Consider the following 15,883-nt stretch of genomic DNA (forward strand, 5'->3'; position numbering starts at 1 on the left):
ATGAGGTACCGCTTCCATTCATTCGTACCACTGTTGCAGCTGATACTCACCCGTTTTTCAGTCTGCTCATCAAATTATGCAACTGCTGCGATATATAGTGCGAAAGAAAGAGAAACAGACATGCAGGAAAACTCTATTTACACAGAAGATGTCTATTCCGTTCAATTCGATTCAAATTTGGATATGCAAATGTTATTTCTTCCTCAGTATCAATAGTAGTAGATCATTCAAATATTCACATTTCATGAGGAAGTGGGGTCACTTGACCTTTCCAGTTCACTTCTACCGGTGTATCAACCAGTAATGTTCTAGTATTCTACTTACCTAGCTACTTCCATAATTATCTATCTTGAATGCTTCATGAGTGCACATCTTCATGACGAAGCGACCGAAACTCTTTGTCCTTGTCTTCCCATCTGAATGAATGTTTTGCTGAAACTGCCAAAATTACTACCAACTGAAACTCATTTGCATGAAAATAATTATAGATAGCCACGCTTGTTTCAAAACACTGCTTATTGTAGTTCCTTGATTGGTAGCAGAATTGAATTAAATTTTTCGACGATGTCACTGTTTTGTTGAGATGATGCAATCTCTTCATTGCATCATTCTCTTTCCGAAAGTGATTCAGTCCAATTTGATTCATTTCAATTCTCCTGCAAAGTGATTTTGATCTGAGATGTTGAGAAATAAATCCCACCGAACACTATGATATACAAATACATCACACCTGGTCTCGTCCTGTAAGCAATCAACTTATCTCACAAGAATCTTCCGCAACCTTCTTTTGTGTGCTTGGGTGCTTTCCGTACGAAATCACGAGCGGTTTTAAAATTTATTTAGAGCAAATACTGTAAATCCAATATTAAATATGCTCGGTTAAACTTTATAATAAATTCTTTACCAAATGATTGGAAAAATATTATTTCGTTTAGCTTTCAATTATTATCATATACATTGCATGCTATAAATTGACTCATTCTGATAGCTGAAAATTCGGAAATTTCCATTGCCCTTCTGCGATTTCTTCATTCAGAAATATCATCTGAATGAATCAATAAAAAAATTTCTTAAACGTTTAACAACACTTTATACATGATATGGACGTGATAGAACACACAAACAAAGAGAAATGCAATGCAAATAAATATATCAACAGAAGAAAAGCATTGTGAAAAAATTCCCCTCTCATTTATTTTTATATATATATATATATTTGTTTGCTAACTAATATCCCTTCAACAGCTACATTTTCTTGCATCGTCCATACTCACACTTATTTTCATATGACTCTACAATACCCTTGTTCATCTGAAAGAGTAAATAGAACTTCAATATTAATTTCAAGGGAACTCTAATTTTAACAGATCGTTAGAAGTGGAAAATTAGGTGCATTCAGTCAGTACACTACCGATAATTTTCTTTTATATTATAACTTTTATTAGAAGACAACTAAAACAGTTAGGGATTCCTTTGCTAAATGAAAAAATAGTTCATAAATCAGTGATCATTCGACTATTTGTTGATGCCATCATAGCACATGTTGTCGATACTTCAGGTTTTACCCTGAAAATAGTATAAAATTGCAGAAGAATTTTGGGAAATTCGTAAGATCTTATTTCGAAACTTCAAAGAGCAAATTGGACTGAAGGTAAGAAATATTACTGCCAAAACATGACATTACATTTGGCTAGTAAATTGCGTATGAGAATGTGGTCGATGTATACTGCTAGCCATTACGGGTATTCGACTTTGTGATATCTTCTGCAAATTAGTATTAAATGTTATAAAGAAAATAACGGTGAAGAGAAATCTAGTTTTTGAAATAAATTAATGGTTATAAACAAGGAAATATCTTTTGCTGAACAGGGCGCTAATAAAAAGTTTTATTTTCGAAGCTGCTTACTAAAAATTGATATTTGATTAATAGCAGCTGTTCTACTCATAGTTTTATTAATGGAAATGAGAAATTCTTGTGGATGGGAACATGATATGAGATCTGCGGAAATGCTGGCAGACGTCAACTGCTTTAGTAATTGCTGAAAAATGGAAGAATTGTGATTTCATTTCATTGTTTTCCGCTTTCTGCCGCCATCATAATATGCCAAAAACTCCTAAATAACTGCCAATAACTTCGTTTTTTCCCTAACCTCAAGACGTAAGAGAAAGAGAAATCAATATGAAACAATAAGCTAACTTTTTTTTTTCATCCTTTATTTACAGCAATTATCCTTAAGGATAAAAAATAAAATTCATAAATTCATCAAGTTTTCCCGCTTATCTCAGAAAAAAAGATTCAATGGAAATAAATGAGACTAGCGACAGAAAAACAAAAGTCTAGAACTTGTAGGAAAGGCAAACTGAACTCTTTTTATAAGAAATACACTGGCAAAAAATGAACCAGTACCAGTGTGTTAACATTAATAATAAAACGGTAACAAAATACATAATAATCCATAAGAAAAGAAATTACAGTAACATAATAAATTATATTGAGGAACAGCTTCAAAAATAACTGTTGTAACTTCTCCAAAAAAAGGGCTTTTCTCGAAGAGCTGCTCCAAACAGTCTAACAAGGTTTGAATTAGCGCTGGAGTAAAATATTTGTAAATTTTAACGATTATTTCATATATAATAGTTAACGTAACGTAGCTTTTCGGAAATTGTGACCAATGGAATGATCTTTTGCGAATCAAATTAGGCACTTGAAGAAAAGCATTTATGTTAAGTATTACATAAAATATAAAGGCCGTAAGGTTGAAATAAACTAAGCATACCTCATCGCAAGTAGAAGTCCTAGGCTCATGTGTATTAGAAGCTGTCATCGAACTGCCACTAGCATGACCACTTCTCACCGGTAGTCGAGACCGATATGCCTTGTCAGCAACTGCTTCAACAGGTTCAAAGCTCAATGTCGAGGTTTGCATTGCTGACTCAGAAGGAATGCATATTTTTCTCATTACAGTTGTACCGGAGCATTTTGTTGTGCGCAAATGTGGTATACGTGATTGTAGTTCCGGTAGGCGGCTAGCAGAAGCTGTATTATTTTTGTCAGACCTAATGTCGTATTCAGTTTGCCTAAACAGTTTACGATCATTTGTCGTAAAAATACCAGTCCTAACTCCCTCAGAGGATAAGAGTGTAGCAGAAATCGTATTCGACACTGCATTTTGACTATTTGTTACGGATGAATGTTGGATGGAAGAATAACTGCTGGTTATAGTGGGATGAGCATTTCCATTGATTATAGTGGAATTTTGGAAATCTTCTTTTGCTGGCGAGACTACGAAAGTTTGATTCAAAGATGTCATAGTCATAGAAGAAAGCGGTGGACGGATTAGCGATCCGGCATATGTTTTGCTGGGTGAAGTCTTACAAATCCCTGCTGGATTAGTTGGACTGGAAATTGACAATCCGGAAGATTTCATTCCAGAACTATTTTCTGAGACATTTTTTGAGATAAGCGATTGTTGAGTATTTGGTGCAGCAGTAGAAACAGGCAGAATATGTTCCAGTGGTGACGTATTATTGCTATTGTTTATAGGCTGAAATCTTTTTTTATTAATTGACATTGATAAGGAAGAATTTTTTTAATGTTAAAGATTCCATTAGTAATAATAGTAACAACGGATTACTACAGTGTTTAGGGCAAACATTTAAAGAGTTTTTAAAGAATGAGACATGAAAAAATTCAAGGTTTAAAAAAGATTTTTGTTCAAATTTCATAGAATCAGCATTATGTTTTTGCTATTATCGATAGAGTGCATGTTTACCAGCTAAGCAATTATCTTCTTCAAACAAAAAAATCAGTTATTAAATGATGTTTAGATTGTAATTGTAATTGTTATTATTATAATTGTAATTGTTATTATTATTATTAGATTGTAATTAATTATTCAACATTTAGTTAAGAATGTAATGTGTAAATTTTAACTTTTGAACATCCGGTGGGAATAAGAAAAAAAAGCAGCTGAAATTAGCGGTTAAGTAGAGAAAAGTGAAGTCGTCGAAAAAAATTGAAGGAATTTTTACTTAAAAATACCAGCAAAATTTTTTTCCCTTGTTCTCAGCAACTAAAGAGATAATAACTGTCAAATTTTGATAAATATCCGAAACATTAAATAAATAAGGCGTACGCAATGCGTGACTGACGCATCCTGCAATGAGACATGTGGTGGCAGAGTACAACCTACTTGAGAGCCATTGTTAGTGATGGCGATTCTTGTAACATGACTAGTCGCGGGTTGTTGGATTGTGGCTGTTACTGATCCCGTTGATGTTGGCAACTCTGACCATCGAGGTACAAGCTCTGAAATGAATAATTAATCGTTTCTTTATTTTTGTTCAAATTTGACTGAGACATCAAACAGAAGAGTAACGCTAATAATTGATAATATAGATGTAAGACAATGCTTTCATGCTATTTATCATTTCGGTTTCTGTTTGCTGTTTTGTTTATTTCATTATATCCTCTATTTATATTCATTTATATTTGTTAAATATTTACGTCTGTTTACATTTATTATACTTTGTTCCTATTCCCTATTTATTCTATTCTGTTTCTGTATTCCCGAATGAAGAATTTTCTAATATGGAACAAAGTTAAATTTGAACATAGGATTACTAAAATTTAGTGTAAATTGAATATAATATCATGTTTTATGACTTATCTAAGACTTAAATTATGACTAAGGAGAGCCTACCATGATCCATGTTTAAGTTCGTGTCAACAACTTCCGATTTCTTTATACCATCTATGAATTGTAGTGGAGTGAATCTGGAATGTGCAAGATCTGAAATGTTAAATTTTAAAAAACGATCTGAAAAATGATTATATTTACTACAACTAATAATCTATTTGTGAAGAAAATGTCAGTGTTTTCGCATAATAAAGGAATGGTACGTATTTACTACTTTAAGAATAATTTACCTTTTGTTGAACTATAGTGCTTTCTTGAAATAGACGGTGATTTATCGAGCTTTCTGATATCATTAATTTGTTCATTACTTATTACGTTCTGCGCTGTAGTTATCTAAAATTTGACAAAATGCAATATACCAGATGTAACTTCAAAACGAAAGCATTTATCTCTTTCCGGAAAGACTAATTTTGTAACACTTGGGGTAAGTAAAATTTTATTGAAATTGATTTTCTGCTGAGAAAAAAGCAAACCCTGTCGAACAACGTATCGGTTCCGGATGAATTCACGTAAACATTAATAGCGCTTCTATTATCATTGCTTGCAATACCATTATTATTCAACATAGGCGTATCACTGCTACAAGATCAAATTAGTGAAAATTAATTTAACCCCAAAATGTGCTGAAAGCTTAATGAACTGCTAAATTTCTACGCAAATAAATCAAACACAGAATCAATAACGAAGATAAAATTCCGAGTGCTACTAAATTTCTAATGGATTCTGAGAAAAACTAACTTTGCAGCAATGCACGATTCTTCAAGGGAAATAGGAACTGATACTGGTAATCCTACGGAAACACCAATCTAAACAAAATTTTCAAATGCAAAGATGAAGTATGCCAGTGATTCAGACCTCAAATGTTGTGATGTCAATAATTTGTAGAGTTAAGAAAATATTCAAAAAAATGAAAAAAGAAATATTTTGGTAATCTTTTGGTACACAGAAATGAGAGTAGATTAATCAAGATCCTTTAGGACTATTAATTATATCTAATTTTGCAGTAACTATAAACCTGTTTTTTGAAATCGTTTCGAAGTTGTATTCTTTTGTTCATCAGGCTCTGCCTTGGACCGTATCGCTGAGATGGCCGTCTCTCAAACGTGGCTGATTGTCGACGAGAAAGCCGCCCACCATCTTTATGTACATTTTCGTATTCCGTTCGACCTCTTTTTAAAACTTCATTTGATGAAAAGATACAACGATCAGAATGCAGTTCAAAGGTTACAAAGATCGTATTGATATATGTAAGTGATGGTTAAACTTCGCTGCGAATTATTTAATCAATATGGTGCGAAATATCGGAGAGATGAGAAAACTTTACCTATACCGAAATGTGCTACCTAATCGGAACAGTTGCGATGTTTTAGCGATTCGCGGCTTGTGGTATTTGAGCCGGAAAAATGTGTGATGTTCAATAGCACATTTCCATAAGTGTTTGCAAGCTTTATGAGATGACAGATTGAACACAAATGTATGTAGTTGTACTTGTCCACTCTATTATATAAAATGTTCAAAATAAGTAAAAACTTTGAGCAATACGAACTAATGAAAAGGAAGATAACGAACCAAACTAAACACAGGTACGAACATAGTTTATCTCAATTAGGCTTAGCAAGTTATTAAAGCAGTGATTTCTTCCTCTTTTTTTTGCTTCTTTGTACAATATTTTCTCACTAAGATGTAGAAAACAAGATTAAAAATTGAGAATAAGATTTGAGGGGAAATAAACTTACAGCCTGATCGGCGTCCTCTTCTACGACAAGAGTGATTTTTCGATTTTTGAAATCAAGTTTCTGGATTTTTTCCCATAAAAATAAACCAATCTTTTGGACACCATCAAATACTAGCATACCAGTGGGTGTTAAGCCCAAGCTGTAATATCTTTTTCTGTTGCTAATTTAATTAATTCCTAATTTATTGATCCTTGTAGAATATGCTACTATTATTTTCGTTGATAAGAAAAATATCAAAAGTGAAGGAAATAAACCTGTATAAGTTGCCATCTTTCCCTTCAACAGTATGCATATCAACACCATACAGTTCTATCCATTTTGCTTTATTCAAATAATTTATTTCAGCTGTAGCTGGTGACTGTCCTCTAAAATACATTCATTCTTTGACAGAATTTCTCCATCACTTTTTATTGAAAATAAACAGCCTTCTTTATCTTTATAAGTTATCACATCACTTTACGTTCCTGATGGTATAAAGAATAATACCGACAAGTGATGAATTTTTCCAAAATCGCAATTTCCATTTCTTCATCCTGTGCGGGATGAAATCTAAATTCCGAAATTACAGCCAGTGTGTGTTCCACAGAGTTATAATCACCAAGTTCTGCTGTAAAAATAAAGTATGTAAATTTGGGTAGATTTGTTTGGTTTAAATTGAATTGCTTAACATTACTATCTAATAAACCTTTGGTTGATAAAGATTGGTAAGATGGTCGTTACTTTTTTATGCTTCATGCATAAAGTATTTTAATCTTGCCTTTTTTACATTCGTGAAAGATAAAGCAACTTTACTAATTCAAACAAAAACTGCTTTCGAAATGAAATTTTTGAAAAACCAATTACAAATGGATGAAAGCCTTACACTGCAGGGCAAAGGCAGCAAGTTCAATAGCTGTATCTTTGGGACATTCTAATTTTCCAGTCTGAATATCCTGTTTCAGCTGCAGAAAGAACTGGTACCTTTAAAAATTGAAATGTTTGGTATATTTTGCAAATCAATACGTAGTCTATTTTAAGTATAATTTGTCTAATTAGTGTATCACTTTTTCTATCTTCAGTTAATAAGTACATTTAACAAATGCTAGTTGAAAATGGATCTCATCATAAACAAATAACATTTATTTTCAAAGTTTTCATTTAACTTGAAAAACTCAATTCAATGAGAACCTTGAAAATTCCACATGAAAACTTTGAAAACGTCACCTTGTTAATTCCTCGCGCAAATTATTTGGTTCCGAAGAATAGAATTTTACTCTAAACCGAAATGTGTAAGGCGGGCCGATTGGTACTTGCTTATTAATTCGTTTTACCGGATCCAACCAATGCTGAAATTAATATTTTCTGTATAACATAATGAGGATTTATTCCAAAATAACTGGGCACTAGAAGCTTCCTTTTAAACAATTTTATACTTTTCTACCATACTCAACCGCAAGGACTCTCAATTTCTCTGGTTTCCGCCCGTCGGACTTCTTTGGACAGAATTGCAGCAAAGTTCAGCACACAGGACGAAAAACCCATCTGAATTAAACAAATAAATAACTGCACCAAATTTGAGGAATTGAAAAGCTGCAAATACCTGCACATGATAGTGGTCCATAAACTGCAAACCAAAATAATCTCGCTCTTCTAAATCTAGCGCATAAAATACTTGATCGTATAGTTCCCGACCCGGAGCATTTTTCTCAAAATAGGAAATTTGTTACTGAATAGGTATAAGATCAGATTTTCGAAGATGTTTTAACAGGATGATCAAAAGTAAGAGTCAAGAGTGAAATTCAAACTAATTAAGAGCCATTTTCTTTCTTTCTTTGGCTGAAGAAAGAGCATAGCATTACGAACAAAATCAGTAAGGAAGGTCCTGTTGAAAAGAATGAAAAAAGCACTGATTATTTTTATAATTTCGACAGCAAAAGACAAACAGTTCTTTTTATCATTTTTAAAGGAACATAAAGGCGTACCGGAATCACAATATTCATATCCGTACCATCAAGCAACAACACTTTACACTGACAATGCTTTCGAGAATTCATCTCTGGTTGGTCAAATCCCTAAATTAATAAAACACACGAAAATTTCTCCAAAAATTCGTAAAGAATATTTATGTTTATTTTGCTCATATTTAGTTCTATAAAAACACATCAGAAGCTGTAATAAGATTATCACTCAAAGAAATGAAAAAGGAGAAATGCAAACACAATTTTAAGGAAGATTTATCTAATTTCCCACTTGATTAATTGTTTCTTTCATCTATGAAAAAGGATACCATAAATAGGAATCTGATTTATTTCTGAATTCTAGAAGACAGCGTGCGTATAACTAACAGCTTAATAAGTAAGGAGTGTTTAGTATATCACTTTTTGAGTTAATTAGAATTCGGAATTTCTTTCAAGTAAAGCTTTGAAATCCGTTGTACAACTTTTTTGATTTTTTTTCTCTTCTATAAAAATCACTACATAAAAACTGATATTTGGACCAACTGATTCTAAGGTACCAGATCGGATATGCCGGACAGCATAACCGAATAAGTTGGAACGGCAGCTGTGGATCCTGAATGAAACTCAGGTGTTAATCAAATTATCAATCTGCTTGATGAGAAGTGATGTAAAAGATGAAAGATATGGAACTATGATAAGCCAATTACTACAAATGACACAATGGCGTGGATAAGGAGCGCAAATCGTAATTGGTCAAATAGCGCAAGATACATTCCTTATGAGCATTATTTGCAAACTGATATGAGTGGTAGGGGAAGCACTGCAAGGAATAATTTCCATATAATAATAATTTGCTGGGACAAGCGGGTTAACGCTCAATCAACAATCATACAACAATTGCTCGTGGGATGGAATCAATAAACCCATGTATGTAAGAGTATGACGCAACAGTCAGTGACAATCCTTCCTAATACTAATACACAACATCATTTACATGTATTATTTTAGAGTGACAAACTGCATCCCCGACGACAATATTCTCCGGAAAATTCTTCCTCACAACCACATCTCATTTTGATACCAATGTATATGGCAACATTTCAGTTTCCAAATGAGGAAAATTTATCTATTCATATTTCCGGTTCAACCAAAAATTATAGCTGATGATCGTTACAGATGGTAAGTAATTAATGATACAACTCATTCAAAAATTACAAATAGAAAAAAATCTTTGATGACCGGAATTTTGGGTATCTTTTGATATTTATAAAACAAAGATGAGATGATAATAGCAAATAACAAAACATTGGCGCAAAATTCTTACTTTATTTGATATTACCTGCATATCAGCACTTTTTTTTTCACTTTTCAAAACGGAAATTTTATAAAAACAAAGAAGAAAAGGAAAAGCTAAGAGTCTCGCTTTCTTCTTTTTCTTCGTCTTAAAAAAAAAAGATACTTAAATCTAACTTACAAGATAGCCTTTAATTTTGATAGCCTCATCCACAAATCCAAATTTGAAGAATTAGTAGATAGTAACAGAGAAAAAAAGCAGAAATTCAGGTGAAATCAAAGTGACATAATCAAAATCGATCATCGGCGACATCTCTTACGACATGATGTTTTTTTGACTGTTTTTTAAATGCTGTTGTGATTGCAATGGTAAATATACACATATGTCCATAATGCACTCGAATGTATCGATAAAGTGTAAAAAACTTTGAGTTACTCATTAAACCAAATAACGATCTGTTCTCACATTATTTTATGTTTGGGGGAAAATGCGCAGCTCAGCAGAATTCTCTTGCCATATCAACCTCTGATTATATTATATTATATTATATTATATTATATTATATTATATTATATTATATTATATTATATTATATTATATTATTATTATATTATATTATATTATATTATATTATATTATTATTATATTATATTATATTATATTATATTATATTATAATATATTATATGAAACAGCTATTCATGCTAAAGCTGTTTCTAAAATTTTCAAAGATGTTCGAAAACTACCGAAAATAGTTCAAGATAATAATTTAAACATTCTACCTCTTCAGTGAATTTACAGAACTATTTCACTTTTTCCAATAGCAATATGTTACTCATGTAATTTGATTTTTGAGCAAAAAAAATTCCGATTAGAAAATTAGAAAAGATTTCGGAAAAGGATAAAGACATTTATCAAATTTTTCGTTTTTGTTCCCTGAAAGCATTGCTTAGAATGTGAATTTTGGAGAAATTAGAGAGAGTGCACCACGTCACAAAAAATAAAAAAGCAAAGAAAGCGAAAAAGTTGGTTCACAGGAATTTCTGAACAATACAGTAATGCCTTAAAAGAAAACTTAGCTGTTAAAAATTAATTTTTTGAAATTATGCAATCAAAGTTAATGATGGCAAGCTTATGAGATACTATTCTTGGAAAGATCTCAGTACTCGGTGAACTCTAAATAATAACTTTCTTAGCAGCCTACCCTAACAATTAGAAAAATTCACCACTTTCATTTCTCATTTTTTTAAAAAGTTTTGAAAATTGTGTTTTTAGAAATGATTATCCGTTATGATAAATGCGAAAACAATTTTCTTTCTCTTATAACGAAGCGCCAGAAGTAAATTATATATAACTGCTGACGATCAACTAATAACAACAAAGCGTTTAAATCATGTCATCAATTCGTTCGACAAAACACTCTATCAATTTCCAGAAAAAGAGATGATTATTTGAGAAATCTTTTATAAAAATTTCTAATGAAAAAAGCAAACCTGTTGATATTCGCTCGTCCCAGCAGCGTCTCCACCTGGATGGTAATGCCTTTTTGAACGTCGAAAACGTTGACTTAAAGATCGAAATAGACCTGTCATTGTTGATACAGGAAGAAGTTAAAAAACGCGTTTGTATCCTGCAAATATATACAAAGTACGAACGAAAAAAAAAAATGCTTTGTTGAAATTATAAAAGAAAACAGATGCCTAAATAAAATGAAAATGCTTTAAGACCATCTGTTTCTTCCTAAAAAAGTTTTTTATTTTCTTAATTTTCGGATTCTTGAATCAACAAGAAAAGTGAATTTTCGTTCTACTTGAAATGAATCGAAAAATCTGAAGCTTTAAATTGATGTCCAGTGAATTCTGAGTCGTAAAGAAGAAACGATTAATAGAAATATGATAGCAAATTTATTTCTTGTAAATCAAACTAGTCCATCATGAAGACTAACTTTAACGAGATTCTAAATTTCAATCATCTAACTATCATCTAACTAGCTGTCACTATTTCTTCAAAACAAAGTGGAATAAGAGTTTAAAAACAACTTTTATCAATATCCTATGTACAGACTCCAAATTCGAAGCCTAACTAAAATATCAAAAGGCGATTTGGCAATACTTAATCTGACAATACACATTAAATCAGAATTGTAAATTAGATGAAATTTGCATAAATTAAACTGAATCTTTATTCACTTTATAGATAATACTTACTTTATTCAATTTAGCATTATTATAGGTAATACCTAGCCAATTGTAAATGATCTGTAAAAGAGCAATAGTTTTGAAAAAACTGTCCAAATTGATACACAAAGCTACGACGCAGCCAATGCAATAAAAGTTAACAATCAAATTGATGTATGCAAACATTTACTTAGATCGTGGCCAAGGGAACCTACAGTTTTCAGGAGGAGAACAGATGTCGTAGAAACGACAAGAAGGTGGACCTGCAACTCTATAATGACTGCACTAACATTAGCATGTAGCATTCGTAATTATAAATAAAACTGGAATGGTCTAAGTGGGAATATGCCATAAAAACAAGAAGCAGCAAAAAGTGAAATTTAAATTTACTGATGGCACTCACTTCTTAAATGAATTCACATGGATGTAAATGAGCACACCATGGTTAAGCTCACTTGAATTCGTTATGTAAATAGTGGTGACAAGGTGAATAACGAGGTATTGCAATTATCACAAACACACACATGCATGCATATATATATTAATTATTTGAAGCACCATTCATCCTAGAAATCATTCTTTTTTGCTTCTTTTTATTTAAGCTTTTTTCTTACACTTACATAAAAAATTACCTTCAATCAAAAAAAAAATCAACTTAAATTTGATTTAAAATAATAGGTTGTAAACATATTTCGAAAGTAAATTTTGGAATATGTTGGAAACAAATTTAAAATCTGCTTGATCCAAAAACAATAAATCGTCACAGTAGATAAACTTGCGTAGTATGCGCTCTTCGATGAGATGAAGAAATGGAATTGTTGCAATCTCTAATGCTTTATTTCATGCGAAACAGTTATGTTTGGAGCATATTACTAGGCATAAAATGCATATAAAAATTAAAATTGTTAAATGTAAGATGGAAATTCAAACAGATAAAATCAGGCGCTTCTGAGTTTTTCCCTTGCACTTCTCAATTAATTGGATATACAGTCAGATTCATCAGGTCACTGAGAAAACAGAGGAAACAAGTAAAAAAAAAAAAAACGAAGAACGGATGTCCTTATTTTCAAAATTTCAAAATGCACGAAAGTGACCTCGGCTTATTTCGATAGAAATGTTGAAATTTTAGCTAGAAAGAAAAATGCCTCTTCAATCTTTACGGAATGGGAAGAATTGCTAGGGAAAAAAATAGTTACAAAAAGATAGACTAAGTTCATGCTGAATGTGTATTGCGACGATTGCGCATACGGCACTACAACTCTGGTAAGCAATTGAAGAACGAAAAAACTAATTGATCTACTCCTGTCAATTTGGAACTAGTCTGGAAATCATAGGATGCCCGTCTTAACGATCAGCAGAATACTTCATACTTTGACGGTAGCCATAAAAGAGGTATCAGATTTAAAGTGAACTAAGGGAATTAAGTCCGCAGTAAGCAAAATTAAAGTTTAAGTTTTTGAACTGACTTCTCACAGAATATTTAACTGGAAAAAAATGGAAGACTGGAAGGAAACACCGTGACATTATTGAAATATACAATTAACAGTCTTCAATTCGTCATTACCACTTGTTCGTAAGAAACTGTGCAATCAAACTTTTGCAACAAAAGGAAGAACGAGAAAAACAATATTAAGAATACTAATTATTTAATAAATTAGTAGGATGAAGTTCAGACTTTAAAAACAACATTCAATTATTTAAAAACATAGAAAGACAGCACTGAGAATAATGAACCGAAAAGAAAATTATAGCATAGAGATTTCAGTTCAAAATTATTCACGATATGCACTCACCTCTATTATTTTGAACTAGATATTTCAATGATTCCTTTAAAGTGATGAAAATAATGTGAATAATGAATTCCAAGTATATTGCTATCACTGCATTTTATAAATTGTCCGAATTAAATCGTATGACATCCAAAATTGGCTCATTTTAATTGAAAAAATATTTACTAAAAAAATTTTTGGAATAAAAATTATTTTCTGAAAAATCAAAAATCGTGAAATTCTGACAGCAAACCAGGATAAACAAATTTGACAAATTTGGTCATTTATTAACTTGTCAAATAAAACCTTGACAAATAGTAATGGAAGATATGATAATATGGTAAATTTAAGAATTAAATAATGTGTGTACTACTGAGTTACAGATGGTTATCAAGATCGAAAAGTGGACAGAAATATTGTGTCTCAAGATGATATTGAATACCGATATACTAAACATCTGCGTATATTGAGAATCAAAGTTAAGTTACCTCACATCACTTTACAATACTGTATTTCTGGTTTAAGCCTTAAAAAAATGTCACAAATTTATTTAAACAACAGAAGAAGACATACAAAAAAAGAAGAAATCAGAGAATCAATCATTTCATGATAGGTCGGTATAAAAGTATAAAAACGCTGCTAATAAGATGACGACAACATCGCTGAATGATCACTACAGATATATCTCACAACATCTCAATAATCACTTTATTGCTTGACAGTTTATCAGATAAAGTGTTAGAGCGATAATTAACTGCTACTGATTGGCAAATACCGCCATGTTCAATATTAGGGAATTTCAATATTGGGAAATTGATAACAAACAATTCATCCAAAGTGAGTGTTGCTTCGCCATAACATGAAAAGATGAAAATATCTAATAAAAAGGAACAAACAATATAACAAGGATGACTAATCCACTTATGATATATTAGAAAGCGAATATTTTGAAATGAATTATTTGCTAATCAATTTTTGAACGGCGATCTTACTATAGTTTTCATGGCTCTAAGAATATTTCATAGCATCATATATTTTACCATCACTTTTTCTTGTATTCTTCCATTCAACAACTCCTTTTCCTTTTTCTCAGTTTTCGATCTAAACTATGCCGTGGAAGGCACAAATGTCAATATTTCGTCGCTTGTTGTTCTAATAAGCCTCAAGCAACATTCCATCATTTGTTCCTTCTTTGTTTTAACACTCTAAATTGTCTTAAAATATCATATATTACTTTAAAAAATTTTTAGAAGGAAGTTTTCCGTAAAAATTACACCCATAAAGTTTACAGATTACGAGACTGGTTGTGTTAATAGCAGACGGATGAAATCAATGAAATCATTTTTCATCTTATGACTGATAAGGGACTATGGATAAGGTCAAAAATGCAATCTCATCCAATCATTCTTTCAGTTTTATTGTGATCCTAAAAAATGAGGTCACTGAAGCGATACACAAATTAATCATTCATTCATTTGTGTTTAGGAAGAAGGCTATTTAGATCGCATGCACAGAATGTTTCAATGACCTTGTCCTTATAGTCTATCAGATCAAATGGCTCATCGTTCAGACCGCTTCTACCATTCACTTGTTCATTAAGTACTTTGGTATCGGCTTTCCAAGAAGCTATTAATTCCAAAAGAATCTGAGAGTTACTGGAAAAGCCATTAACAGTTGAACAGAAACCAAAGTTTTAAAAAAAGTAATTTTGAAAAAGTGTCCGACACGACTGAAATAAAAAGCTACGAAACATATGCTACGAAACAAGAAGCAAATCTTTTGTTACGAAAAATTTTAGTTTACAAAGTTTCTTCAGACGTAGGAGCAATTTGTTCAAAACTCAAATTTTTTCTTTTTCACTATATCGAAACCCGAAATTCAAACAGAATGAAATATAGCTCGAAATTCGACTCAAAAATTAGATTACCTGTCTGCAGTGATACTGAACAGATCCTTAAAGTTAACAACGAAAATTCATGAAAATTAAACTTTTTTGTTACGTTGGTCGAAAAGATTGTCAATAAAGAAAACCAAGTATTCATGTATTCCATATTTTGAATTACTATCACATATCAAATATTTTGCTGAACAAAACTATTATTAAATTCCATTTCAAGTAAAGGACATTACTGCTATGTTTCTCTATTTACAAGCACAATACACATATTACTTGCTATATGAAAGAATGAATAATGGCATAGTTCACTGATTGCAATATTCAGCTCACTTTGATCGACCGAACAAAATTATTCACTTCTAGTACAGACCAAT

General features: G+C 31.6%; 1 protein-coding gene across 1 annotated transcript; it reads right to left on the minus strand.

Annotated features, from left to right (window-relative positions):
- Positions 1-1,493: 1,493 nt before the first annotated feature.
- On the minus strand, positions 1,494-11,258 carry Bma-frm-2 (Uncharacterized protein; the record flags this gene model as incomplete). Its single annotated transcript, XM_043076811.1, has 18 exons — positions 1,494-1,566; positions 1,685-1,764; positions 2,778-3,545; positions 4,194-4,309; positions 4,704-4,793; positions 4,931-5,033; positions 5,174-5,279; positions 5,439-5,506; positions 5,716-5,869; positions 6,025-6,197; positions 6,437-6,575; positions 6,691-6,801; positions 6,923-7,043; positions 7,299-7,396; positions 7,640-7,761; positions 8,016-8,120; positions 8,398-8,487; positions 11,160-11,258. 18 exons carry the CDS (start codon positions 11,256-11,258, stop codon positions 1,494-1,496), a joined length of 2,616 nt encoding a protein of 871 aa, XP_042932745.1.
- Positions 11,259-15,883: the final 4,625 nt, after the last annotated feature.

This window comes from Brugia malayi (assembly GCF_000002995.4).
Source record: "Brugia malayi strain FR3 genome assembly, contig: Bm_v4_Chr1_scaffold_001, whole genome shotgun sequence".
Taxonomy (NCBI): Eukaryota; Metazoa; Nematoda; class Chromadorea; order Rhabditida; family Onchocercidae; genus Brugia; species Brugia malayi.